Source organism: Lagopus leucura, unplaced genomic scaffold (genome assembly GCF_019238085.1).
Source record: "Lagopus leucura isolate 7727_CA_CO unplaced genomic scaffold, USGS_WTPT01 Super-Scaffold_100001, whole genome shotgun sequence".
Classification (NCBI taxonomy): Eukaryota; Metazoa; Chordata; class Aves; order Galliformes; family Phasianidae; genus Lagopus; species Lagopus leucura.
The window spans coordinates 73,529,241-73,554,838 of NW_024962262.1; the positions used below are offsets into that span (position 1 = coordinate 73,529,241).

At 47.1% G+C, this 25,598-nt stretch overlaps 1 protein-coding gene across 3 annotated transcripts in view; it reads left to right on the forward strand.

Moving 5' to 3' along the window:
• RUNX1 (RUNX family transcription factor 1) overlaps positions 1-25,598 on the forward strand; it is a 150,359-nt gene that overhangs the window by 63,144 nt on the left and 61,617 nt on the right. For all 3 annotated transcript variants that reach the window (XM_042867812.1, XM_042867813.1, XM_042867814.1), the window contains 2 exons: positions 20,698-20,951; positions 24,652-24,808. In XM_042867812.1, coding sequence (XP_042723746.1) covers positions 20,698-20,951; positions 24,652-24,808 — 411 coding nt within the window. The remainder of the gene's footprint in view (positions 1-20,697; positions 20,952-24,651; positions 24,809-25,598) is intronic.

Consider the following 25,598-nt stretch of genomic DNA (forward strand, 5'->3'; position numbering starts at 1 on the left):
ACAGAAAGAGAAAGAGAAAGAGAAAGAGAAAGAGAAAGAGAAAGAGAAAGAGAAAGAGAAAGAGAAAGAGAAAGAGAAAGAGAAAGAGCATGTCACTGCAATCTCCAGAGGCTAAAGCAGGGCCTTATCATCCCAGCTCTTGGACAGAGAGGTAGAAAGGGGTATGTAGTTTCTCCCATACGCAGTGATGTAATAAAAAAGCATTCCAGCTTTTGTAACTTGTGTTGATGTGGAGTGAAAGAATTTCTGTATGTCTTTCTATGAGTTATGTGTTTGAAATAATAAACCAAGGTAAAGGCTTCAAAGGTGCTCAGTTTTCATTCTGGCTGTTGCTTAGGCTGGCAAGGAAGCCTCTCTCTTTACACTTATAATTTAAGAGGAGAGAAGAAAGCAGCACTTTGAAAGAACAAGACCAGTTATGCTCAGCACCCCTGTTCTGGCTGACGGGTGGTGAGAGGAACGTACGAAATCGGGTATCGCAGAAGGGTGAATTGCTTTGAGATAAAATGACTGGAGCTGTTCTGCCAGTGCTAGCTGTGTAGAAGGAAAAAAAAATCTGGAAAACCTCAGGAAATGCTCTGTTCTGAGTTGGCTCACAGCAAATCATTAAGAATTTTGGCAAACTGCTTTGAAAAATTATTCTAGAACCAAGCAAAACCCCTCAGATCAAAGGCTTCAGCTGCCAAGGCTTTTAGAACAATTTCAAAACAAAGTTGAGAGTGAAGTGTTATTTCAGGTAAAAATATTTGATCAAAAATTTCATTCTGAAAATAACTGAAATGCATGTGTAGACTTCCAGTTTCTTGAGCAAAACATACTGAAAAACAGGCGTGAATTCATGAAATACCTCCCTAACTTAAATTTGCATTAGGTGAGTGGGCAAAAGAAGATTCTGGCCTTTTCTCCTGCTCTATAAAGCAGGATTTCCTCAGTCCATTTTCCTTTATTCATCCTGCAGCCCCACAGTTTGTTGCCTACTAGTCCGACTCTTTCTTCCCAGTAATAGTGTGGACGATCTAATACAGCATGATCAATGGAGCCAAGCAGCACTGGCAAGGCGAGAGGAGGAATGCCATTTAACAGCGGATCGTATATCTGACACCACCCTCCGAGTGGCTGCTCTCGCCTCCTTTCAATTGTTGTGTCAGAAAATCAATCCGTGACTTCAGCAAAATCTTGATGCTTTCTCCCATCAGCAGAAGGGACCGTTAATAATTCACGACTGCTCTTCTTCATCGAAACTCATTTATTCCGAACCTAAACGCCTCATAACGTACTCACTACTGAATCCACCCTGGTTCTTGCACTCCCATCTTTTAAAGCTGAAATAAGCCAGAACTGGTACTTTTGATGGCCAAATCTCAGAGAGGGATTGATGATAAATTATTCTGAGTGTTAATATCATTTCACAGTGTGGGACTCTGTTTTGTGCTAAGTTAAGTCAGCTAATACTGCAGTCACACAGACAGGCTGGTCTTGGTGAAATTAATTTCCTGTAGCAGCTTCTAGATTTTGTGACAAGAATGAGTGGGTATCAACAATGTTCTCATATTCTTGACAAATAAAAGATAAAAATGGAAGATTTTCTTGACGTAAATGTGGGTATAAATAGCTAAAAAAGGGTTTGTGCACCAGAAGGCTTCTTGGTTTTCTCCAATTTTTACAGCGGATGCAATAAAGGCACCTATTATTCTCCACAATTTTAACATACTACATCCATAAAATATCTATAAAAAAAAGATGTTTGGAGGAGAACTGTTTTGTTCTTTATCTGCTGCTTCTTCTCTTTTGTAGCAAGAGAAAGAAGGGAAAAAAAGACTCTTTCAGAAGAGAAGCAAAAGGGTTTTGAACATGTGATGCATTTTGGAACATACAAAAGTCAGGGATTTGACCTTTTGAGTTATCCGTGCTGGGATTACCTAAATCAAAGCAGAGGTCACCAGCAAGGAAGCTCATATCCTCTATAATGAATGAAAATATCTCCAGAAGTTCCTCCAAGCGCTGTCTACCCGCATCACAGTTTTCAAGCCTATGTAATTAAACAGTAGATTTCTAAATCTTTGAGTATGGAGCATAATAAATGCTCACAAATCCTTTAGTCAAGGAGAGACTAGTTAAGAGCCGGACTTCTTTTGTTTAGTTATCTGATAGAATATGTCTGTTTTGAACATTTTGACTGCAGTAGTTTATTTAACCTGCTATAGCCACCCAGCCCTGGAGTTCATTAGATCTGGTGACTTACTGTAAAGATAAAATGCTGTATAAAATACTGTAAATCTCCAGAAACAGGTTCTGTCTTTTTGTCTTCCTGCTCCAGACCCATCCATATATGTGTCTGTAGTGCTCATGAGTTTACAAACAGAATAGGCAACTTATGATGGGGTCAGGAGATGCTCTGGTGACCTCTTAGCTCAACCATACCTGGGCACGTGGCACGCTTCTACAGACTGCACTCATCCTGCGGCTCAGTGCCATTTTCTCCAGCTGACAGAAGCTGTGTTTTCATACCTACCGGATGTTCTAAATTTAAATACTATTGGTCCACTGTAAATAACAATGCAATACTTTACTCTGACAGCACTGGAGGCAGCATATGGATTCAAGTTTTAGACAACACTACATGTAAAATGCCTTTCCCTTTATAGCAGAATATATTTAGAATCTTTTAAGCTGAGCTACTGAACTGAGTATGATGCATCTAGTCATCCAGCCCAATCAACAGCAGAATCACAACTTCATGTCAGTGCAATACATTGTTAACTGATATGTCAGAAAATCAATTAATTACTTTTAAGTAGCAGTTAAGAGTATCCACACAATACTGCCATGTGAATTATTAAAGAAAGCAAGGTTGAGTTTTCTCCGCAATTGAAACTCTGTCTTAGAAGAAAGTGCAAAATGCTGCTTCTGCCCTGAAGCCTAATCAACATTATTGGCTAAGCAACAGGAACCAAAAGAGTGGTGGAGGGCATGAAACTGGAAGCATGCTGACTCCCAAAGCACAGGCACCAGAGTCTGCAATGGTTATGGCTGAGAAGACTGACCGATAACCCATCCCTTTCACAGAGCTGCAACAACATCCAGATGAGAATAATGGCATAGACACAGTGAGCACAACAGCGTGAGAAGGTCAGAAAGGACTTTCTGTCTACTTGTGCAGGGACCTTCACCAAGGGACCTGCTCAGACTGTGCCTCCCATGTCACTGTCTGTTATAGATTTTTGCCTGGGACTCTCCTCTGGCATGCTGAAGGGAAACATGTCCTGAGTGGGACCGTGTTGTGAAGCTTTCTGCTTTCTTCATGCCTTGGACTGCTGGAGATACTACATGGGTGAATAAATCAGAGAAGATGGAGAGGTGACTGTGAGGTGGAGTTTGGCTCAGGCTTATGATTTTCTCTGTTGTGGAGAGGAAGCCCCTCTCCACAGAGAGGAGGGTCTGGCATGCTCAAGTAGCCCTACCTGGTGCAAGCACACCAGAGGGCTGCCAACCAACCCTGCTCTGTGAGGTGGCACCGTGTTCCAGTGACGGTCTGTTGTGGCTCAGTTTGACCATGAGCAAATGTATCTCTTCTGAGTGTGTGAAGGACGCCCCTTGCTCTCCTCGTCTTCCTCTTTCTTATCCTCCTCCTGACAGGAGCTGCAGAAACAACTGGCATGTGGGCAAGGAGCATTCCTGTGCTTGGACAGGGTTTTCTGGTCCTACCTTAAAGCAGATCTCCAGTAGCACCTGAAGCCTGACCAATACTACATGGAGATCTGGAAAGTATATTTATCGGAAAGGCAACAAGGTGTGACATCTCTGGGGTGCCTTTTTCCCTTGTCTGCCTGCCCCATAGGAATTCTTGCTTTGGAGACCTAAGTTACAAAGACCCTGGGTTTGATGATTTCCAGGCAATTGGCTAGCACTGGAGAAGTCTAACAGTTGACTCCTAGACTCATGACCTGTACCTGTCAGGACAGCCAGTGGTGTTTCCTTGACTCTGATTACATCTGTTTTTCTGGCTAAGATCATAGAATCATAGAATTAGGGAAGTATTTGAGTTAGAAGAGACCCTTAGAGGCCATCTGGTCTAACTCTCCTGCAATGAGCAGGGACACCTACAGCTCCATCCTCAGAGCCCCAGTTCAGCTTGACTTTGAGTGTCTTCAGGGATGGAGCATCCACCACCTCTCTGGACAGCCTGTTCCTGTGCCTCACCACCCTAATGAGAAATTGTAGGGTGTTTTTTTGTTGTTGTTTTTGGTGGGGTTTTTTTGGTTGTTGTTGTTGTTGTTTTGTTTTGTTTGTAAGAAAATATTAATTCCTCAAAACTAAAGCTTTTGACAAAATCATGTGTACTGATTTTGACCAGAAAACACCCCTCAGCTCCTCAGTTGGGAGATGTCTGGTCAAACCAGAGGCTGATCAATCTGCTAGGCTTCTAGGTATGGAATTTTTTTTGTCATGTCAGCATTTTGGCTGTACCATGGCACACATGCCTTGTGTTGCATGCACTCTGGTATTTCAGACTGCATCAGTCTGCAGCTGTCAGAGTCCAAGGGCTGGTTTCTCCATCAGTAAAACACCAGGAAGAGAAGGGTAGCTGAGCATCAGTTCTGCAGCACTTCTGGCTGGGAGAGTGTATCTTAATGAATTTCAGTTTTGTCTACATCACATAGATGGTGGATCAGAGTGGAGGAGTTAATGTCAGTCTCACCTCTTCCCATGATGAAGTAATTACAGTGTAGGGTAGCTTTTAGCAGAGGAGAGACGGGAACTGCTGGGCAGTGTAGATATACAGCTTGTGCAGACACAGCAGGACATACGCCCAAGCATACGGAGTGGATAAAGAGCTGGCGTTGGGCCATGGCACCAACTCACTGTGCTGGCATTGCACCTGGACGACCCACCGCAATGCTTCCTGGAAGAACCCTAGGAACTGAGCAGGGACTGCAACTGACCCTGCTGTTGTGGCCATGGCTGAGTAGACCTGGTGCTGGTTGCTGGTGTGGGACAGCATTCACCGCTCTGCCACCAAGCAACTGGTCTTACTGCTGGTAAATGTATTCCCTGGTTGCAGAGGCCTGCGTTTTTCAGAAGTAAGCACTTCACAACTCTGCAATCTCATTTAAGAGAGGCTGTGATGGAAGGATTGTTCACATTAAAAAAAAAAAAAGGATAAACATGCTGCTTTGACAGCTTTCAAATGTCTGTTAGGCAGCTCCAAAACAAATGAAATCTTAGCTGTTGTTCCAAAAGTCTCACTAGGTTCAGTTTCACTGCAGAACACATCCAGCTTCAGCATGGTGAAAGTGCACATAAATAGTATCCTTATCCAGAAAGAACTGGCATTTGAATTTTCTCAGTAGCCATGTGAGTTTTACAGTGAAATCCACCCTTATCCACTAGTTTGGCAGTTCCCTTGGATACACAGGCAAAACCGTGCTATTCTGCTTCAAAGAAAACAACCTGCTTCAAGAGGGGCTTGCTAACCATTCTGCCAAGAGGATGTCGTGCTTCAGATGAAGTTAAAGATGGTGTTGTATGTTGAAAACAGGACGTGTGCTCCATCCTGTTTCATTCTTACTCGCCTCTTTTTTCTTTTTTTTCTTTTTTTTTTTTGGTCTGCATTATGCATTTTAAAATATGTCAGTCATTTAGCTCCATTCTGAGAACCCTCAAAATACCTCTGTTCATAAAGCAAAGCTCTCCGTGTTTACTGAGTAATCTTCCTGCATAGTCCAAAAAAATGAGATTGACAGAGTTAGATCTTGAGAAACATCACATTGTGTCCCTTTCCTATGGCTTGTAATACAGGCAACAGAATCATGTCTACAGGTAACAGATACCCTTGTGTTATCAAAGATTTGCAAGATGCAGGAAGAGATCAGAGGCACATGTGGGAACCCACTCACTTCACAGCATCCCCATCTTCCATGCTTGGTGAAGCAAAGGTTTTCCTGTTAACGTTAAGTGCAAATGAAGAATACTGCTTCTCTTGGCTCTCATAACCTCTCCTCTGCCCCCCCACCACCTCAGGCTAACCCTCTGTCATACAGCTGAGAAGCAGGCAGTTGGACAGGGAGTACAGTTGGTGCAATAAAAAAACAGCTGGTATTTTGCCTGTACGTTCATTAAGCCATCTTCGTGTTGTGAGTAAAAAGCAGCACCTGAGGACTGCTAGCTTTACTAATGCCAAATTAAAATAAGAGGTAAAGGAAGTCTTTCACAATCTCCTCAATTCTCTATCAGCTAAAGTATTATATTAAGGAAGAAAAGTATGAAACACAAATCCATCCCAGACCTCTGGTTTAGTTTTCCCAGGAAATCCATCCTTTCTCATGTCAACATATAGATATTTTGCAAAGCTCCATCATTTGTTATCTTTATTTAAATGTCCGCAAGGTGCTCATGCTCTGATAGGTGGCCAAAATGCAATAGGAAAAGGAAGGTGAAAACTGATAATAAAAAGTCATGAGAGAGTTGGGGACTAAAGGTCTGTACATTTCAAAAGCTCAAATCTAGTGCGGGATGGAGGGATGGAAAGAAGGAACCTCCTCAGTGTACTTAGCATCTTAGATAGTGGCATGCAGGGTGCTTTATCTGGCTTGTCACAGGAGGGCTATTGCATTTTTGCTGAACCACTGTCAGCAAAGCCCAGGAAACACCTTGCCTTGCGACTGATGAAACACTTGCCTGAGGTCTCTCCCAGTCCTCCTGTGGCGGTTGAACAATGTCATAACCCATGGTTGTGCAACAGCTGCTGGAGTGGTTGAGATTGTGCTGCTTCATTCCAGAGCACAGGGCTTTCTGTGGTTTGGTGTGAGTTTTTTTTTCTCTTTCCCTTTTTGTCCTTGGAAAAAGGACCACATTTCTGGTGTGGATCTCTCTCTCTTTAACAAGACAAAACACAAAAGAAAGCACAACGGTGTGCTGCTTGTTTTCACATACAGTACTGATGGACCAACAGCCCTAAACGCTTTCTAGATTAGGCTTTTCCAAAAGTACAATTTTATTTCATTATTCCTTTTACAGAGGCTGCACTGCAAGGTTTCGTGTGATCCCAGGGAATTAGAACCTGCTCTCACAGATGTACAATTTTGGCCATCCCTTTAGCATCCCATTTAGCATTCCCATGATTTTCTTCACAGGCAACGTTATACATGTTGAAGCGTTTGTAGGGCCTATTGGTTTGTGGGCATGTGCTGATGAGTGAAAATGTAATGTTTAAAACCTTTATAGTGGCCTCTGCTTGAAAACGTGAAAGTTGGCCAGCAGCAAATCCCCAGTAAATCTCACAGCCTTTTGTTTCCACACACATTGCCTGATTTCATTAGAAACATCCCATCATGGAATCTGGAAAACACAAAATGCATCACAATGGCAGCTATACATTTCAGTAACATTTCTTATTTTCTGCCCAGGTGCAATTGCCACCACTAATCCCTTATGCCTCTTGTGCCTCTTATCTCTGTCTATGAGTGCCTCTCCATTTTCTAAGGAATTACAAAAGTTGAAGAAAAAACTTTGATTCTTAGAATCATCAATTATTAATGTTGGAGAAGACCTCTGTGATCATCTAGGCCAGCCATCACCACCATGCCACCATCACAATCATCACCACATTGCCAAATGCCAACTCTTCTTTCCTTTAACTGAAAAAAATAGGGGCGATGTAGCCATGGGAATCACTGCATGTGCAGGATTTTTACAGCACTGCACTACAAGGGCTGCTTGGCAAATCTGCATTACACACTGAGGTCTGCGTGGCTCCCAACTCCTCTCTCAGGGACTGCAGCACTTTGGTATGCTTTGGAAGACAACTGGACTAAACTTTGGATCTGGTGTAAATTTTTGAGAATCTCTCTACCAATCTATCTATCCATTCATCCATACACCCATTCATCTCTTCGAGGGCACTTAATAAAATTGCTGAATTTCTCACTTGGTGACAAATGTGGCAGGCTTTTAAGGAGTACATAGCTATTTATACACTCCTAGGAAGGATTATTTCCTCTTAAATGCTAGAGAATCAAGATGCAAATCACTTCACCTATGGAAGAAATTCGTGCTTAGCAGATACTGTTTCACATTTGCTGATTTGTTAGAGCAGAGTGGCTGACATATGTCACCATTTCTCATACACATATCCATGCTGGGGACATCAGTACCATCATTCCCATGTGCAGAAGTTGAGCAAAAAACTGTCCCGTGAATTTACTGAAAAGAAATCTCTCCTTTTTATAATCAGGGGGATTCTCATGGTACCACTATCTGTTGCTAGTGATTGTAAAACACCACAAGCAGGAGAAGTCTGAATCATTACCAGTATCATCATTCTATTTACTGATAGTAGACTCTCATACCTTTGACATACAGAACATCAGCTGAAACAATAGGAGAGCAGCCCACTGAAGCATCCCAACCTGGTTTCTAACAGCAAAACTGTGCTCTTAAATCTTCATCTGCTTCCACTCTAATTGGGCAGAGAAAAATCATCTGAGAAGCTAAATGAAAATTACTAGTCTATAAATGCCCGAGGCAAAGAAAAAGAGAGAGAGGAGAGAGAAAAGGATGGGAGGTCTCATGTGAGTTTGGTTAGTGGGAAAAAAAAAAAAAAGTACACATTCTAAGTATGGCTGCATGTCATTTTTCAATTTGCTCATGTTAAATAATGATCTCTAGGGCAGAGAAGGAGTGGAGTGAAAAGGAAGAGCTCTCCCCTCATCTTGTTTAGTTTGTGCTCATCTTCTGCAGTGTCTGGCCACTGCCTGGCTCTCATATAGACTTAAATATGAACCACGGGCAGTTTGGTGTGTCTTCTCTCTCCTGGACCATGTACCTGATGAGGAAAAACAGAGCAGCCCCTGGCTTTTTTGGTAAAGAGTTCTTTATCTTCCTTTTCATTATTCTTTTTTTCTTTTCATTGCAATGCAATACAAATCTTGATTGTAAAATAATAAGAAGTATTTGGTGGAGAAAATATTTAAGGCAATATAGTTTCTGTTGAAGTAAGGAAATCCATCACTGCATGCATGTGAGTGCATTAACTTCCAGGAGACAGTTGGATTTGTACGGGAGCTTTCACTGGTCTGTTAGACATGTTGCAAGCCTCTTTAACTGAACTGGTTTCTTCAGAGGAAATACTTCAGAACAGTTTTCATTGAGATGTTCAGGAAGGAGGTGGAGGCAGGAGGGCATGGGGCACAAGATGACAGCTGTCGGATGGCACCTACTGCTCTGTACTTTGCAGCTCTGCAGAAGCAAAGTGGTCATGGAGGACAAGGTAAAGAGATGTTGTCAGTTGGCTTGAGTCAAAGTGTTAGTTGTGGTCAACAGTGATGCTGTTTTGTGCAAACTAAAGGCTTGACCCATATGCTACATGCTTTTTTAATCCCTCAGAAATCATGATGGAGTAAAAATGTTCCCATCAGAAAGCCAAAGATGACTTTGCATCCAAAGAAATTGTGGATTAAATAATGTAGCCAGTTGACCACTGGTACAGACCCTGCTGTGGTCCATTTTCCTATGGCTCCATTGAGAACGTGACACAAGTGTTTAGGAGGCAGCATCTTAAGTCTTGGTTGGTGTTCGAGCATTGTGTAGCAGCAGTACATAAAGACAGTTCTAATAAAAGTTAGAAAAAATTGCTGTATTTAAGACTTTGTTCTTAACAGACGCATATAATTCTTGCTCTGCGGGACGCTGAAGAAAACTCCCTTTTGATACTGTAGTGCGTTTGTAGTGGTTTCTGTAGTGCGTAAACCAAAAGAGCAACTATTTCTGCTTAAGATTTTCCTGTGTATACTTGATTTAGTGGTATTACTTCACACCTAAAAATAATGTAAGAATGCATTGTCTTAGCTAAGAAAGGCTTAAATGTATTGCTACTTCTATCTGTTGCCAAAACTAAAGAATTTACAATCCCTGATTTCCTAATTGTGCAAATGAAATAGAGGAAAAATAGATTAAAATAGCCTGTTGTCTTTAAAATAAACTCACCAATTTACAGACAGCACATCATGGGCAACATCTGTAGCTGGAAAGCAGAAGAGGAATATGACTATAAACTAATCTTGCTAAGCTTTGCTCACTTTACAACATATTTCCTTTTAAAAGCATTGTGCATGGTAGCTGGTATTCAGCAAGTCATTTATTACATCTTTCTGCCTTGGAAAGAATATTTCATGCTCTTAAGTATTCTGTAAGTTATGTTTCAGGGCAGATTTGCAATGAGACTGATGTTAAAGGCCTGGATCTGCAGCTTTTCTTCTCACCTTCCCTGCCACAAGCAGGGGCCTTGCAACTACAGCTAAATAAGCACAGGCCCATCACTGGGGAGGACTTTGCAGCTTGGGGAGATGGGAGATGGTGGGCTCTGCTAAGCCCTGCTTGATTACTACCCTCACCCCACCTTCCCATCTGGCATATATAGGACTGAAGAGCCCAAGGCCAGCATTGCCCCTCTGGGGACAGAGCTGGAGACACACAGGGAACCAGACCACCTCTTCTGCTGCTTAAGGCAGAGGTCTTACACTCCATCCTAAGCACCAGGCATCTTCCTGCGCCCTGCTGAATAGTTGCAGTGGATTTCTTGGTGTCTATGCAGGCTGATTTTGTCTGCTCCCTCCCTCTCTCCACAGCACAAGCTGCTCCCTTGCTTATGCACAGATCTCATCTCAGGCAGGTGAGCATGAAGGCTTTGATATAAAGTTGTGCCTTGTTATGACCCGGGGGAGATCTGTGGTTGAGATGAAAGCTGTAAATGACATACCTGGTAAATTAAAAATGCTTAAGAAAAAAAACCACCCAAGAGGAGAAGCAGTGATTTCCATTAAAACCAAGTACTACCTTTGTAGCAATTATTTACATGTGTTTCAAATCCAATGACTTGATGAGTGGTAATGGCCTTAAGTTGTGCCAAGGGAGGTTCACTTTGGATATTAGGAAGAATTTCTTCTCAACAAGAGTGTTGAGGCAGTGGCACAGGCTGCCCAGGGAGGTGGTGCAGTCACCGTCCCTGGAGGTGTTCAGGAGCCGTGTGGATGTGGCACTGAGGGATGTGGGCAGTGCGCGTGGGGGGGGTGGGCTGGTGGATCGTTGAGGTCTTTTCTAACCTTCTATGATTCTGTGATGCTATGACTGCAGGTGAGAGGTGCCAGACTGACAGCCTCGGAAGCGTCGCCTTTCCCTCAGCAGTGCCCATTCCTTCCATCACACAGAACCCCACAGATCTCCCTTTGCAAGCGTTTGTGTCACCCTGGGAGTCTCCCGAAATAACCAAATTGTAGAAGTGTTTTGTAAAACAGTTCAATAGGTTTAAATTTTAATTGTAGTACAAAAACAAAGTGATTTGGGAAAATACACAAAAAATAGAATGAAACAGTTTGGGAAATGTCGTTGTTCCTCAACTAATAAAAATAAATCTTAGGGGAGGTCAACGTACTAAGAGTGTGACAAGGGTGGTGCTGGTGCCTTTGGCTCTGCGGAGGTCTGGGGGTCCTGCTTGTGACTGTGGAGTTTGTCACATGGAGTGTTGGAGCAGGGTGGGATATCTAACTGCACTTGTCAAGTACAGACTGCAGGTTTTATTGCTAATCAGGCTCAAAATCATTTTTTCCAAATATTTTTTTCTATTGCTGTCATCCAGGTCTGTATTTAAAGAGCTTGCAGCCTTGTCTCCCTCAGCAGCCCATCCCATTCATCTGACAGCACCGTGCGGGTGCTCCCTGCTGGGCACGCAGCTGCTGAGACACGGTGTGCCCAAGCCCAGACCTGCACAGCACGGGTGGAGGCAGTTGCAGGTGGGATGTTAAGTGGAGGAGAAACAATTTATGAGATTAACTTGTGGCTTCGTCTGTGGCTGAGAGAGTGCATTAGCGGTGCTGCGCGTGGTCAGTAGTGCCTTGGCATTTCAGCCAGCCTTTCCTTCCTCTGTCCTTGAGTGGTGTTGCAGTGAAAGTCCCAGGCAGGATTCCCCTGTAAGCAAAATCCTTTTCTGCATGAAGGCATTGCTGTGTGTTCACTGCAGGTATGAGGTGGATTAAGTACAAAGCTAGCAGTCAGTGACACGGAGGGGACACAGCATAGCTGCTGGCTGAAGGCACCCACACCATCTCCTGCTGTTAAGACCAGCCCTCTGCTTGGAGACAGACACTGGCAAAAGCCTGGTCTCAGATGAGAAACAATTTATAGACAAAAAGAGACAGAAATAAGGTGACTGGGATTTAATACTCCTACTCACCCTGGGACAAGGAGCTTCATGAGCTCTCAGCAGTTTTTCCACCAGCCTTGAAGGGTTCTTCAAGGGGAAACAGGGAGAGGGACGACCTGACCCAGCCCTTAAAAACAGAAACAGGAGGAACAGAGAATCCATTCCTTCACTTCCAATAATACCACCCACTGACACAAGTGCTGCAACGTCATGCTGGGAATAAAGTCATTATTTTCTTTTTGCCTTCCTGTTTCAACATTCAAGCCTGTCACAGTCTCTAAACAGTGAAAGTAATGTAGGAAGAAGAAAAAGGAAGCAGTTATCCTTGTTTCTACTTTTTTTCACTTCAATCCAAAGTCAAAGTGTTGAAAGAGCGCAGCTTTCCTTCTGGCAAACCTGGGAGAAAGGAGCCTCCTTTGGAAGCATCTTCCTCTCTGTTACATGCCAGAAATTCTTACAGGAACTTCCCTATAGGAACTTTGGCAACCATTTATCATTCCTTCTCAGTTTTGACTGAAAATTAAGCAAACCAACCCTGAGCAAGGCAGACCCCCACCACACTGTTTGCACCGAATGCAGCATTCATACCACCACTACATTTTCCCTATTACACAGTACCTGTACTGCATTTTTTTTTCCCCTAGATTGAACACGTTCAGCGGCCTGATTCTATCTGGCCAGTCACCACTAATTGCAGGAAGAAAGTCTGGGGCACAGGAGGGGAAACTTTACCTGCTCAACATCAATCAAAACATCAGCAGGGCCTCTCCGATACCAGCCTGGCTGTCTGGTGCATCTGGGCCATGCTTACAGCCCAGCAGTGCCCCATAGGCATGCCCTTTCCCTCAGAGGGACAGGTGTGGGGAATATAACAATTACATTAGTTCTGTGCCATCAATAGTATCCTCCTCATGGTAGGGCTGTTCCCTGCTGTCCTGTGGGTTAGATTTACTGCTCCTTTTAAGTGTCCTGGAACAAAAGGGAGCTGGAGGTTTGGTTTTTTGTTGTTTTTTTTTTTTTACTATTATTTTTTCCATTTGCTGGTACAAGGCATCCATAGTGTTCCTACCAGAGCAGAAGATCAAAAGCCCAAATGTTACAATTAGTGCTGGAGTTTGTGATGATGTGAACCTGAGTATATAAAACGCTACAGAAAATACAAGGTGTGGATGATGTTATCTGCATTAATCTCGACATGTAATGAGCACGGTATAATGGCACACAATGTGTATTTTTTAAGTCTCCACACCAACAACTACTTATACCAGATGGCGGCTTTTCAACAATTTCCATTCCCTTCTCCACCCCATACTCCCAACTACTTCAAGTAATTGGCTTCTTCTCTAGGGATTAGCCACAGTAGAACCATATTAAGTGACTAATTTTCCTCACTTAGCTTTTTTCTTCCCCCACCCCTCTTTTAATTTTGAACTATGCAGAGAAAGAAATCATCCAAAAGCTCTGAGTTCGTGTTTGTTTTTAGAAGCCCTCTAGAACGGCCTCAAAATCATTTGGGCTTTTAGGTCAGTCAGTACATCCCTGCGCTTCTTGGCTTCGTTTCTACTATTTCTTAAACTTTCCCCTTCAAGGTGCTTGTCAAGCTCTGACTTGAAAAGTTCAAGCGATGTTGATTCTGCCGCTTCCCTGGGAGCATTTTCTCCTGCCTATTTGATCTTGTGATCAACGTTGCCCCTGCTCTTAAAACTGAACTCGTTTTACTTCAGTTGGCATCTGTTATTTCTTGTCTTATCGTTTTTAAATAATGAAAACAGTTCCTCCCCTTCCTCTTTATAGTTGTCTTTCATGTACTTGTAAACCGCAGTCATGCTGTCCCCTTGGCTTCCCTTTTGCCCCAAATTATATGTATGTATTTAATTCCTTTAATCTTTCCTTATAGGTAGTTCCTTCCAGACCTTTAATCAAAGCAGTTGCCCTTCTCTGTAATCTCCCTCATTCACTGATATATAGCCAATAACACTGCGGCCAGGACTAAACCCGTTGTTCTCACTGGGATTCAAGCTCTGGGAAAATAAGCCAGCCTGCTCCCTCGACTCTGATGTGACCCTCTGCTCCTGCACCTCAGGGAGGCTCTCCTGTCTACCGTGCACCATTGCACTGTGTAAGCAGCTTTCGTTCTGAGGAAGGTGAAATGAGATGGCTCTTTATGGCAGAGTCATGCTTTTCACACGCCCAGTCCACAGGTATGGGGAAGGTATCCAAGGCAAACCACTGAAAGATATTTTTGTAGTGGAAACTTTAACAAAGTCCCCACTCCTACTCAGAAGTTTGCCTACTGCTGCACAAAAGAAAGGAGTGAAGTTCATTGAATCCTAGAATCACAGAATGGCTGGGGTGGTAAGGGACCTTGAATACCCTGACATGGGCAGGCACCAGCTCAGGCTGCTGATGGCCCCATCCAACTTGGCCTTGAACACCTCCAAGGATGGGGTATCCACAGCTTCTCTGAGTGAAGACAGCAAGCTGGCTTGTTGGCCCTGATCTAGTAAGAACTTCTAAGGCCAAAAAGTTTTGAAACTTCCCAGCAAAGCTGAGCCAGCCTGGCTATGCGGCATAAGACAGAAGGGGCATTGACATCAGCTGCTGCTGCAGTAACTTCATTGCAATTATTAATCTTCCCCTTGAGGAAATGGGGAAGGCGGAAATAAGGTGCAATGGAGAAAAGCCTCTGAGGGTGGTGGCACTGGTGGGATGCTATTCTGGTCATGCAGTTGTGACCCTATGCCTCTGTGCACTGAGATAACATCTGTGCTAGTGAGAAGAGCTGAACAAATCATCTCCCACTGCCCACTCCCGCTTTTGGGGCTTTGCTTGGTCTGAGCTCATCCTTGGGCTGCTGCTTGCCTCATTTGTTCACCCAGCAAAGCCCTAGGAGGACCTGCAGCCACGCACAGGCCTGCAAAGCTGGGCTTAATGCTGGATGCAGATTCACAGTTTAGCCTCTCCTGAAAGGTGTCCTTCTCCAGGTGTCCCTGCTCCCTGCGCATTGCCTCCATTAGCTGACAGATTGAAGTGCAGCTCTGTGGACTGCAGTTTCTGAAGGTCCAAAGAGGTAAAACAGTGAAAGGCAACTCCCTTTTATGTAGGTCCATGTCCCCACATCCTCAGAATGGGAGTCATAGAATCATAGAATATCCTGAGTTGGAAGGGACCCTTAAGGATCACTGAGTCCATCTCCTCACTTCACACAGAGCCACTCAAAAATCCAACTATAAAATGACCAATAAAACATGGAAGCAAACTAAAGACATGTTTCAAAGTGGGTTTATGGACTATACTGCACATCTACAAAGGAACAATTTACTTCTGACAGCATAGCTATCTTTTACAAATGCTGGAAGTGGTGGTTGATTGTATTTGCATATTTGTCTTGAACAAGGATTCGGCCTATTCCATCTCTGTCTACCCTCTAAAATATTTAGAGTGACAAGACTATAGAATGTTCAGTCCATTTTGAATGGGAAAAGGCTCACAAGTTCTGAGAGCACTGTCACCACCAGGATGTTCTGAGGAGGATAGAGACTCCTTGAGAACTTTTCCAGTGTTCAAGTTGGGTCGCAGGTAGTTAGACACCCAGACTAAAGGTACTGAATGGATACATGGTATGTTGTCATTCATCACAACCCCTCTATTTAGCATAAACTGAGCTGCAGCTAGTTCCCCTTTTCCAGAGCAAATATTCTTGTATCAGCTAACAAAGATGAAAGAGGAGATTGCCAGTGGGGCTCAGGCACTTCCCTCCCTGAGATGGAGAGAGGTCACACATCGTGCACCTGTGCAGTGCTGGCCCACAGAGCCAAGCTCCCCAGCATGCTGCTGGCATCTCACATCTCACTCTTGGTGGCATCATACATATGCTTCATGTGCTGGGATGAAACATTCAGATTTCGCTGTGTGAGAGATGAGTGCAGGAAACAAGAAACACCGACCTCACCTTTTTACTTACAGGGAGCTGCTTTTCTCTACACTCTGGAATAATGTGACATAATTTAAAATAATTTAATGCATTGCCGTAGTCATTGCTTTCATGTCAGTCAGTGGAATTACCTACGATGGTAACTGTTATACAGTAAATACTTGCAGGGGCAGTTCAGAAGCCTGATCCTACAAATCTTATTTACAAGCATTAACCCACTGATTCATTGCCACTACAAGTAAGGCACACTCACATCATCATAAATATTTTCAGGACGGCCTTAATACATGTATTTTCACTCAGAGGGTGGTGAGGCACTGGAACAGGTTGCCCAAGGAGGCTGTGGATGCCCCATCCCTGGAGGCATTCAAGGCCAGGCTGGATGTGGCTGTGGGCAGCCTGATCTGGTTGGTGACCTTGCACAGAGCAGGGGTGTTGAAACTGGATGATCATTGTGGTCCTTTTAACCCAGGCCATTTTGTGATTCTACGATTAAACTCATTTGGGTGCAAAAGGGAGGAAATGACCCACTGAGTAATGCCAGGCTAAGCCCACTGAGTGCATAATGGCATTCGCCGAGATTTTCATGCAGCAGAAGGGTGGCTAAGAAGAGGCCAGGGATGTTCCTAAGAAGTTGCACAGTCAGGGTCTGTGGCCAGTTCTCTGGGTTGTGCTTACACTGCACGCGCTTGCTGTTACGGTCTGCGGCTCTTTAACAAAATGTTTTGTTCCTTTCCTTGGTCACGTTTGCTCTCTCCCCACACAAATCCAACCCATTTTGCACCAGCGTCCCCCTTGCCCGTTTGCCTGCAGAGGGTTTCCTTGTCAGCACGGACTCGCAGAGCGCTCGGGTTCTCATTCTCCCTTTGCAATTGGTGTGTCGAAAATTCATCCCAAAGCTGTTGCTCCCCCTCTCCAACTTCCGAAGCTTTTACTTAACCGTATGACGTAAAAACTTCGGTGCTTTGTGGTCTGTGAAGCCCGCACGACAGAGGCAACGCGTGGCAGACAGAGATTCCGTTGCGGTTTGCTTATGGCTATAAAAAATTGTTGTCCGCATCCAAATGGAAGCGGTGCTGCATGCGAACGGGTCAAGCTCCGACTCCAGTTGCGATTCACGCTTCAAAGGGATGCTGACACAAAGGAGCGGCTGTCCGAGCGTGAGCCGGGGCGTCGGGCACGCTAAAAGCCGCAGCGGGAGGGAGGAATACTGACTTTCAATGCCGTCCCTCGCTGCCTTCCTTTGCCTAATAATCGTGGGTGCGCCCGCTGCTTCATTCAGCAGTTCCTATTCTTCCATAGTGCACCCAAAGCATAGCGAGGGGACGGCAAACCCCTGCGAGAGTTCCTCCCTTTGTCGTGTAAAGCTAAATCCAGGCTGGATGTGGCTCTGGGCAGCCTGGTCTGGTGGTTGGCAACCCTGCACATAGCAGGGGGGTTGAAATAGATGATCGTTGTGGTCCTTTTCAACCCAGGCCATTCTATGATTCGATGAAAATCATAAGGAAGGCGGTAGATTGTGCTAGCTAAAAAAATACACCCCGTCCCCCGTCCCCCCCCGTCCCCCCCGTGTGCGGTTGGTGCTAAAGGATATGTACAGTTCAATGCTCGACTTGTAGGAACACCGTCACCTGCTGCCAGGATCGGCCCTTCAGCTGGTGCCCGGTTATAGCGAACGGGAAGCGTGGCGTATTTTGCCCGACTTCTGTTAAATAGCGGCGTTTTGTATCTTTCTTTTTCTGGTCGTTCGCGCGCGTTAATTTTGCCTTTCTGTGAACTGGGTTTAATTTGCGCTTATACAAAGGAGTTGAGGTGAAGAGAGGGTGCGATCCATCCGCCGGAATTGATTGAAAATGTAGAAAGCTGCCTACCTCGTGGCTGGGATAGGAGAAACAGCAAAAAGAAAAAGAAAAAAAAAAAAGAAAACTGAAACGCTCTGCGCGTATTTTAACGTGTTACGCGATGTGTGTGCGCATAGCTAACAGAGCCCTTGTGATCTCGGTAATGGCCGTAAAAAGCGACCGGCCACAGGTGGCTTTAAGCTGTGCTGTAACAGCGCTTCGCCTGTATAGTTGTTTAGTTGTTTTGCATTTTTTCTTTTTCCTTCAAGCAGAAGAAAACATCTCCGCGGCAATTTAAATTCGGGATAGGTTCGTATAAAGAACAACTCGACGGGGAGAGACAGAGGGAGGGAAGCATCCGTGCGGGACGGGCGTATAGAGAACCAACCGCACGGGCGGGCACAGACACCCCACGGTTAGGAGGTGCCACGGTCAGTGAGTGCCAAGGATCCGGCGTCCGAGCGCAAGCCGCTGGATCGGGTCGCACGGAGCGGGCTGCGGGGAGCACGGAGCCGGTGTTTTCCTTTCTGCACGCTGTCTTACCCCGCAGCGGAGCCCGGCACTTCTCCGACCCCGCACATTTTCCAAGCGGCCGCCGGCTCTGCCCTCCCCCCGTCGTCCCCGCGGCGGCGCCCGTCCCGCAGCCGCTCCCCGGAGCTCCTCCGCGGCCGTCGGAGCGCCGTCGGCGGGCGGCGCGCCCCCTCTGCCGGCCCCACGGCGGAGCTGCAGCGGCGGTTGTCCCGGGGCTCGGCGCCCGCCTCCCAGCCGCCGGGCCCGGGGGCTCCCCGCTCGCCGCCGCCACCGCCGCAGCTGTTGAGTGCGGGCCCCGAGACGACCGCGGGGAGGGGGTCTCCGGGGGTGGGAAATGAGGCGGAGGAACCACAGGGGCGCGGCTCGGCTCTCGGGACGGGGAACTCCAGCACCAACATTGGAAAAAAAAAAAAAAAAAAAAAAAGGACGGAGCCCAAACCCAGCCCGCACGGGCAGCCACGCCTCCACCCGGCGCACCGCCGCCGGCTCCGCTGCTGCCCGCCGCGTGCGGGGAGCCCGGCCGCTGCGGCTCCCCCGGGGACCTCCAGCCCGCGATGCGGGACCGCCCCGGGGCAGCCAGGCCGGCGCTCGAGGCTCAGCCCTCGGCGGACGAACCGCATCCCGCGCGGCAACCGCAGCCGCACGCGGAACCGCTGCCCGCACAGTAGCGGCGGCGGCGGCGGGCGCGCCAATTCCAGGAGCCCCTGGCCCGCGGCCGCGCCCTGGCTGCTCCCGGAAAGGGCTGTGATTGGCCGGCGCCCTCCCCGTATGCAAAGCAGCCGGGGGGATGACATTCCTCCGCACTCCGCCCGCCGCAGCCGACGCGCTGCCGGCCGCCTCCATTCATCCCAGCGGCGGCGGGCGCCGAGCGGAGCGCCGAGCGGAGCGCGGCGGGGCCCTGCGCGGTGTGCGGCCGGCGGGCGGGCGGGCAGGAAGGCGGTTCTCCCGTGAAGACCCGAGGGCTGCGCGCCGTGGAAATGTCTTCTTCTCCGCGCGGCCGTCCGGGCTGGAGGCTGTGAGCGCCGAGCCCGGCTGGGAACTTTGCGTTTGGTCATCCCCGCTTTTCGCTGTCTGCGCGGCGTCCTGCCCCCCTCCCCCCCGTCACCCGTTTGGCGGAAGGGAAACTCTCAGCGACTCGACGCGGGGCTGTTGGAAACGGAGCTGAGCGCTGCCGGCTGGCTGCGGGGTGCCTGCGCGGCTCTGCGTGGCTCTGCGCGGGTTCTGCTCGCTGTTCTCCCCCCGACCCCAGTGCTGCAGGCGGCGGAGGGAAGAGCCATGCTGCCCGAGGCGGGGCTCCACCTGCTGCGGTTGACATCGTGTTAAGCAGCCTCTCCTGCGGCCGAGCGAAAGGAAGACCGCCTCAGATACCGAAGGGGAAAAAAAAAATCAAAGCAAAACAAAACCAAAAAACAAAACCAAGTTGGCAACGAGTGACGAAGTTGTTGCAGTGTGGGTTTGAGTGCTGAGGGGAACGTGAGTTGAGAGAGAGGGAGCGCTGTGGCGCACACCGACCGCAGAGCGCCCGCAGCCTCACCGACAGTCGGGGGTGGCCTCAGCCATCGGCCGCGGCTTTACGCAGAGCGCTGTCCCAAAGACAAATCCAAAGAGAGACATCTCAAGCCATGCACTGAGCGTTTCTTTTTATTATTATTATATGTTTTTTTGCGGGAATTATGGCGAGGCCATGAGCCCTCGTAGAGCGACGCGAACTAAACGACCGAAGCTGATTTTCGAGGCTGCTTAAAAAAAGAAAAGAAAAAAAAAAAAAAAAAAAAAAAAAAAAAAAAAAAAAAAAAAAAAACTAAAAAAAATATACCAGCCAGGCCGTAGAGCACTGATGGATGCCTGCCGTGTTTAAAGCCCTGGCGGATCGCGCCGTCAATACTTTATGACGCGCGGTGCGCGTGTGTGCGCGCGTCCGGGGCCGTGCGCGCAGCTGTGCCCGGCGGAACCCTGAGCGCCCCTCGGAGCGCGGCGCGCCCCGTTCGGCCCCGCGGAGCCGCCCCCGCGTCCGGCTACAAACAACCAGCGGGCACCGGCATCCAAACGAGTTGCCCCCGGCTCCCCGCCCCGCGCCCGTGTATGTCGCTCCCCAGAGAGCGGCTCGCCGAAGAGTTCCTTTCGCTTCGCTGTTTTGCCCCAAGCCCTCGGAGGTCCCTCACTCAACAGGCTTGTTGTGATGCGTATCCCCGTAGATACCAGCACCAGCCGCCGCTTCACGCCGCCCTCCACCGCGCTGAGCCCGGGGAAGATGAGCGAGCCGCTGCCGCTGCCCGGCGCCGAGCACAGCGGAGCGCTGGCGGGGAAGCTGCGCGCCGCCGACCGCAGTATGGTGGAGGTCCTGGCGGACCACCCCGGGGAGCTGGTGCGCACCGACAGCCCCAACTTCCTCTGCTCCGTGCTGCCCACCCACTGGCGCTGCAACAAGACGCTGCCCATCGCCTTCAAGGTACGGCCGCACCGGGGGCGGGCGGGAAGGGCAGGGGACGGGACGGGGAGAAGGGAAGGGAACGGAAGGGAAAAGAGCTGGGATGGGGAGGGCGGGCAAGAGGCGACCCCGCGGTGGGGAACACGGCCGACCCGGGGAGCTCTGCCCCAGCCGCGGCAGCCAGCACAGAGCCTCTGCGGGAGGAGGGGGGAAAAATAAAGGACGGAACCCGAGGAGCACCCGAAGCACCGATCTGGGGTGCCAGCGACGGGCTGGCCCTCCCCCCAGAGGGGCTGCACCTAGAAGCTAACCCTCAAAAAAAAAAAAAAAAAAAAAAAAAAAAAAAAAATTTAAAACATACTAAAAAAAATGGAAAAAAATCCTTTTTTTCTTTATTTATTTTTTCCTTCTTTCTTTTCTTTCTGTTCTTTCTCTTCTTCTCTTTCCTTCTTTTCTTTCCTTCTTTCTTTTCTTCCCTTCTTTCTTTTCTTCTTTCTTCTTTTGTTCTCTCGCTTTCTTTTTCTTTTCCCCCCTCAAACCCCGCTCGGAGCCCACGCAAACGCGGGGCTCCCATCCCGGCTCTCCCCCCGTTCCCCCTGCCACCGGGCCGGAATCCACGGGACGGGTGCGGAGCTCGGCGCTGCCCTCCCCTCCCAGCCCCGTCCCCACTTCCCGTTACCCGACTGTAGGCAAAACTCTCCCCCCTCGCTTTGCTCGTTTTCTGCTTTTTTACTTCGGCCTGCCGCAAGCTGAGCGGTTTTCGGTCTGCTCCTTACGATCCCCTCGAGGCGGAGCGCCCCGAAGCTCAGAGTTAGGATGGGGAATCGGCAGAGCTCCGTGGGGCGCTCAGCGCCGGACCCCCACCGCCCCAGCCCGGTCCCTCGGGCGGCTTTTGGAAGCAGGCAACCGGCGCGGCTTCCGGGGCTTCGGGATCATTTCCCAAAGTCCGTTCATCGCTGGGAGCTCTCCTGGAAGGCAGAGCTGTGCGGAGCCCCGCCGGAGCCGCTCAGCCGCGGGTAAAGCTCCTCTGAAGAGCCGAAAGTGCTCGTGGTGTGGTTTGCCCTCGGAATACGCAAGGAAAGGAAAATGAAGGAGAGAAAAAAGTGAAAACCACCAAAACCGGGAGAGCGTTTGCTGATGCGGTAAAGACACCTGCCCGCCGGGCAGATGGCTTTGTTAAAGTCGCGATTCTTAAGGAAAATAGAAAACACAGTTCGTTCCTCTGTGTCTTATGTTCTCATCTGACACAAAAATCGCTGGGTTTCATTATCCCCCATTGCTAACAATCATTGCACCGACATAAAAGAGGCAGAGAGGTTTCTCCTCATGTTTCCTTACATTTGATCTGTAGGATCGGGATATTATACCCAAACGCAATGACCATTTCCGTGCACGGTTTTGTGGGTTTTTTTTCTAAAGTAAGGAAGGATTCTGAGAAACTTAAAGAAAAATATGTAACAGCTCTCACAGGGTGCCATACATATTCCTTGTCCAAACGCTGCTTGGAAATCATCTCAGTCTTCATTAAAAAGGCCAATTTGGTTTGGTTGCTGCACCAGCAATGAGCATTTTGATAGCTGGCGGTGCTGCAGCAGTGCTGCTCCCTTCTCTGGAAGCACACGTCTTTTAGGAGCACAGATAACAGCAACCAGCAAGTCCCGACTTATCTGTTCAGTCTTTTTTTTTTCCAATGTCAATGTTTGTATTTCTGCTTCTATTGTTTGTGCCTTTTTACCTCTGATTTCTGCGCTGTGCCTTTCTTTTTTATGCTTGTTTCTAACGTTTTCTTCGCATTTCTTGTCGCTGAGGCTGCCTGCAGTGTGATTTAAAAACGATGCTTCTCAATAGCTGTGCTGTAAGAGCCAATGGACGCTGGGTTCGGGAAGGTTTTTCTCCCTAAAAATGCTGGCAGGTATTTCCTTGAACAAGCCGGCACCATCTGCATCGCAGGAAGCCGAGGGTGATGCCCACATTTCCCTTTTTCCTTCCTTCTGTCCTTAACTCTACGTGCATGTGTTCAGGTTTTCTGATCACTTCATAAGAAATGCGTGCTTCGACTTCACAGCTGCTGCTGGCTTAAGCCAGCCCGCCTCATTGCACAGCGCTGTGGAAAGAGAAAAGTTTGTTAAATGTTTTGAGAGGGGGCCGTCGGGCGCCAAGATCAGGGCTTTATGAAAGGCACAGCGCTGAGTGCAGAGCAGAGAACAGAATAGGCCACAGAGACAGCTCGTGGCACGCGGAGGAGAAGAAAAAACAAAAGCATGAGGAGTGGGAAAGAGGAAGCTGAAATACAGACATAAAGCGGGAATTTTGACGCAGTGATTTTAACTTGGTATGTGGAAGTGAAAATAAGGGTGATAGGTGACAGAACGGAAAGCACTGAAGTGAGAAAAGCAGCCCCCTGCGTCAGGAAAAGCTCTAAAATACCTCTCCCTGTCATGCTGGAGGAAATGGTTGCTACTGGAAGGTCAGCATCAGAGACGGACTGAGTAAAGGAGCAGCTGATCTTGTTTGGAAAGAGCAGTGCGAACAGAAACTAACAGTGGTCAGCCCGGGCTGTGACTAGCTGGAGCCCATTAAAACTGCATGGACGTAAGCTAGAACACGCTAAGAGGAAGGAAAAATATCAAGCAGCAACTCAGAGAACCTGCTGCAGGACTACTTCCTCCTAGAGTATGTAAAAGAGGAAATAAAAATGAACTAGACTTTTTTTCCCCTTTTTTTTTTTTTTTTTTTTTGGTAGTAGTCCTGAGGTCACTCCTGTAGATTTAATTTAGGGAAACAGCTAGAGCAGCGGGTTTGTAAAACAGTGCAAAAGAGGACCTATTTTGAGCTGTTACTTTTGCCAGAGTCAATCAAGGGACACACCAAACATGCATTCGATTGTCACAGGGGAAAACTGCTGTAAGAATTCAGTCTTGCTGAGGAAGATAAGATAAAGTAAAATTCAACTTTTATTAGTTTAAAAGATGTGAACAATGCGTACATCTCCCAACATAAGAAATGTGGATGCTGTGTTCCTGAATATTAGTTCAGCAGATACTGGCACTGGGGTGCTACATTGCAAACATTCAGGATGAGGTGAAAGCTTCTGAGCTATTGCAGGTTTCATTCGTGTCGATTGCAGCTTCCACCCATCAGATCGCAGGTGAGGTCTTAAGTCAGTGATTTGCTTTCACGCTTCCAAAGGGAAAAAGGCGTTGTTCAGTAAGTTGCCTTCAGTAAGGCCTTGGTTGAAGCCTGATTCTCTGTGGATTTATTCTGAATTTATATATTCCTATCAGTGGGATGAACAGAGAGGGAACTGATGCACCTGTGGGCAGCCTGACCCTCTGCGTTCACAAGGCAATTGGCTTGGGTTTGTTTTCTTTCAAATTTTACATTTAGATGCTCGTCCTGACTTCGCTGTAGCTTGAAAGTAAGGCTACTGAGGTAAATCAGATCAGGATTGGTTCCTGTTACTTGAATTTATATGTTGCCAATTACAAAAGTATATTTTGGAAAGCTTTATTTTGTGCTGAGGTCACGTTATGCTTTGTATTTTGGATGCGCGTCAATGTAGCCGTAAGTCTGCATGGTTTTCCCCAAACAGCTTCTAGTCTGCATTCATTTTTGTTGCTGCTGTTTTTTCCTATTTTATACCACATCACTTGTTGATGTTCTATTCCCCAAAACAGACGTCCCGTGAGAAAGCTGAGGTTTCTGTGCTTTGATTTGGTAGGTGGTGGCCTTAGGAGACGTACCCGATGGGACGCTGGTCACAGTGATGGCTGGAAACGATGAGAACTACTCTGCAGAACTCAGAAATGCGACGGCTGCCATGAAAAACCAAGTGGCAAGGTTCAACGACCTCAGATTTGTGGGTAGAAGTGGAAGAGGTATGTATCTGTTTGCAGCCGCCGTTCGGTCATCTTTACCTGCCGTGTCCGGCTCTGGTTACGTGGAGAGAATTTGAGTGCTATCTGTTGAGCTTTCTGCGGTAGGGACATCTGAGGACAGTTTAAAAGGTGCAGAATCAGCTGTGTGTTTTTCACGGTTTATTCTTCAGTAATTCAACTTTTATACAGTAAGATCTCATTTTAAGAAAAAAAAAAAGAAATTGTGGTCAGCGAGGCTCACTGTGACTCCAGAATTCTTCCCACTGATTTAGAACAGCACAATATTGCCCATGCTTAAGTTTAAGTAACACATTTTCAATTTAAAACGATAATTCTCAAAAGCTGATCTCTGCAACAGGGTGAGTCAGCCTACAATTACAAACAGTTCCCACATGATTTTGATTTTTTTTCAAGCTTTATTGCAACCTGACAAGCACTTCTGTGACCTTTCTTTCTCTGGAGTAGCTGTGGAACTGTACACAGTAGTCATTATTTAACGTATTACTGCAGGGTGCATAAGGGTGGGTTAGGACAGGGCAGAACTAAACAGTTAAGCTTAATATTGGCTCTCTGCAATAACTAAGAATTACTGGTACAAATAGAAGGGTCTTAAGAGTGTAAGTAACAAGTCAAAGCTGACTTAGACTGTATTTATATATAACTGTTGTGGGAAGCTCCCGTGTGCACAAGTAGGTATCCAAAGCTTGGTCCAAAAGCCCGTCACAGCAACAGAAGGATGCTTCTTAACGTCACTCTTTAGCTCAAACCCATAATCTTGAAAGCCATGGAT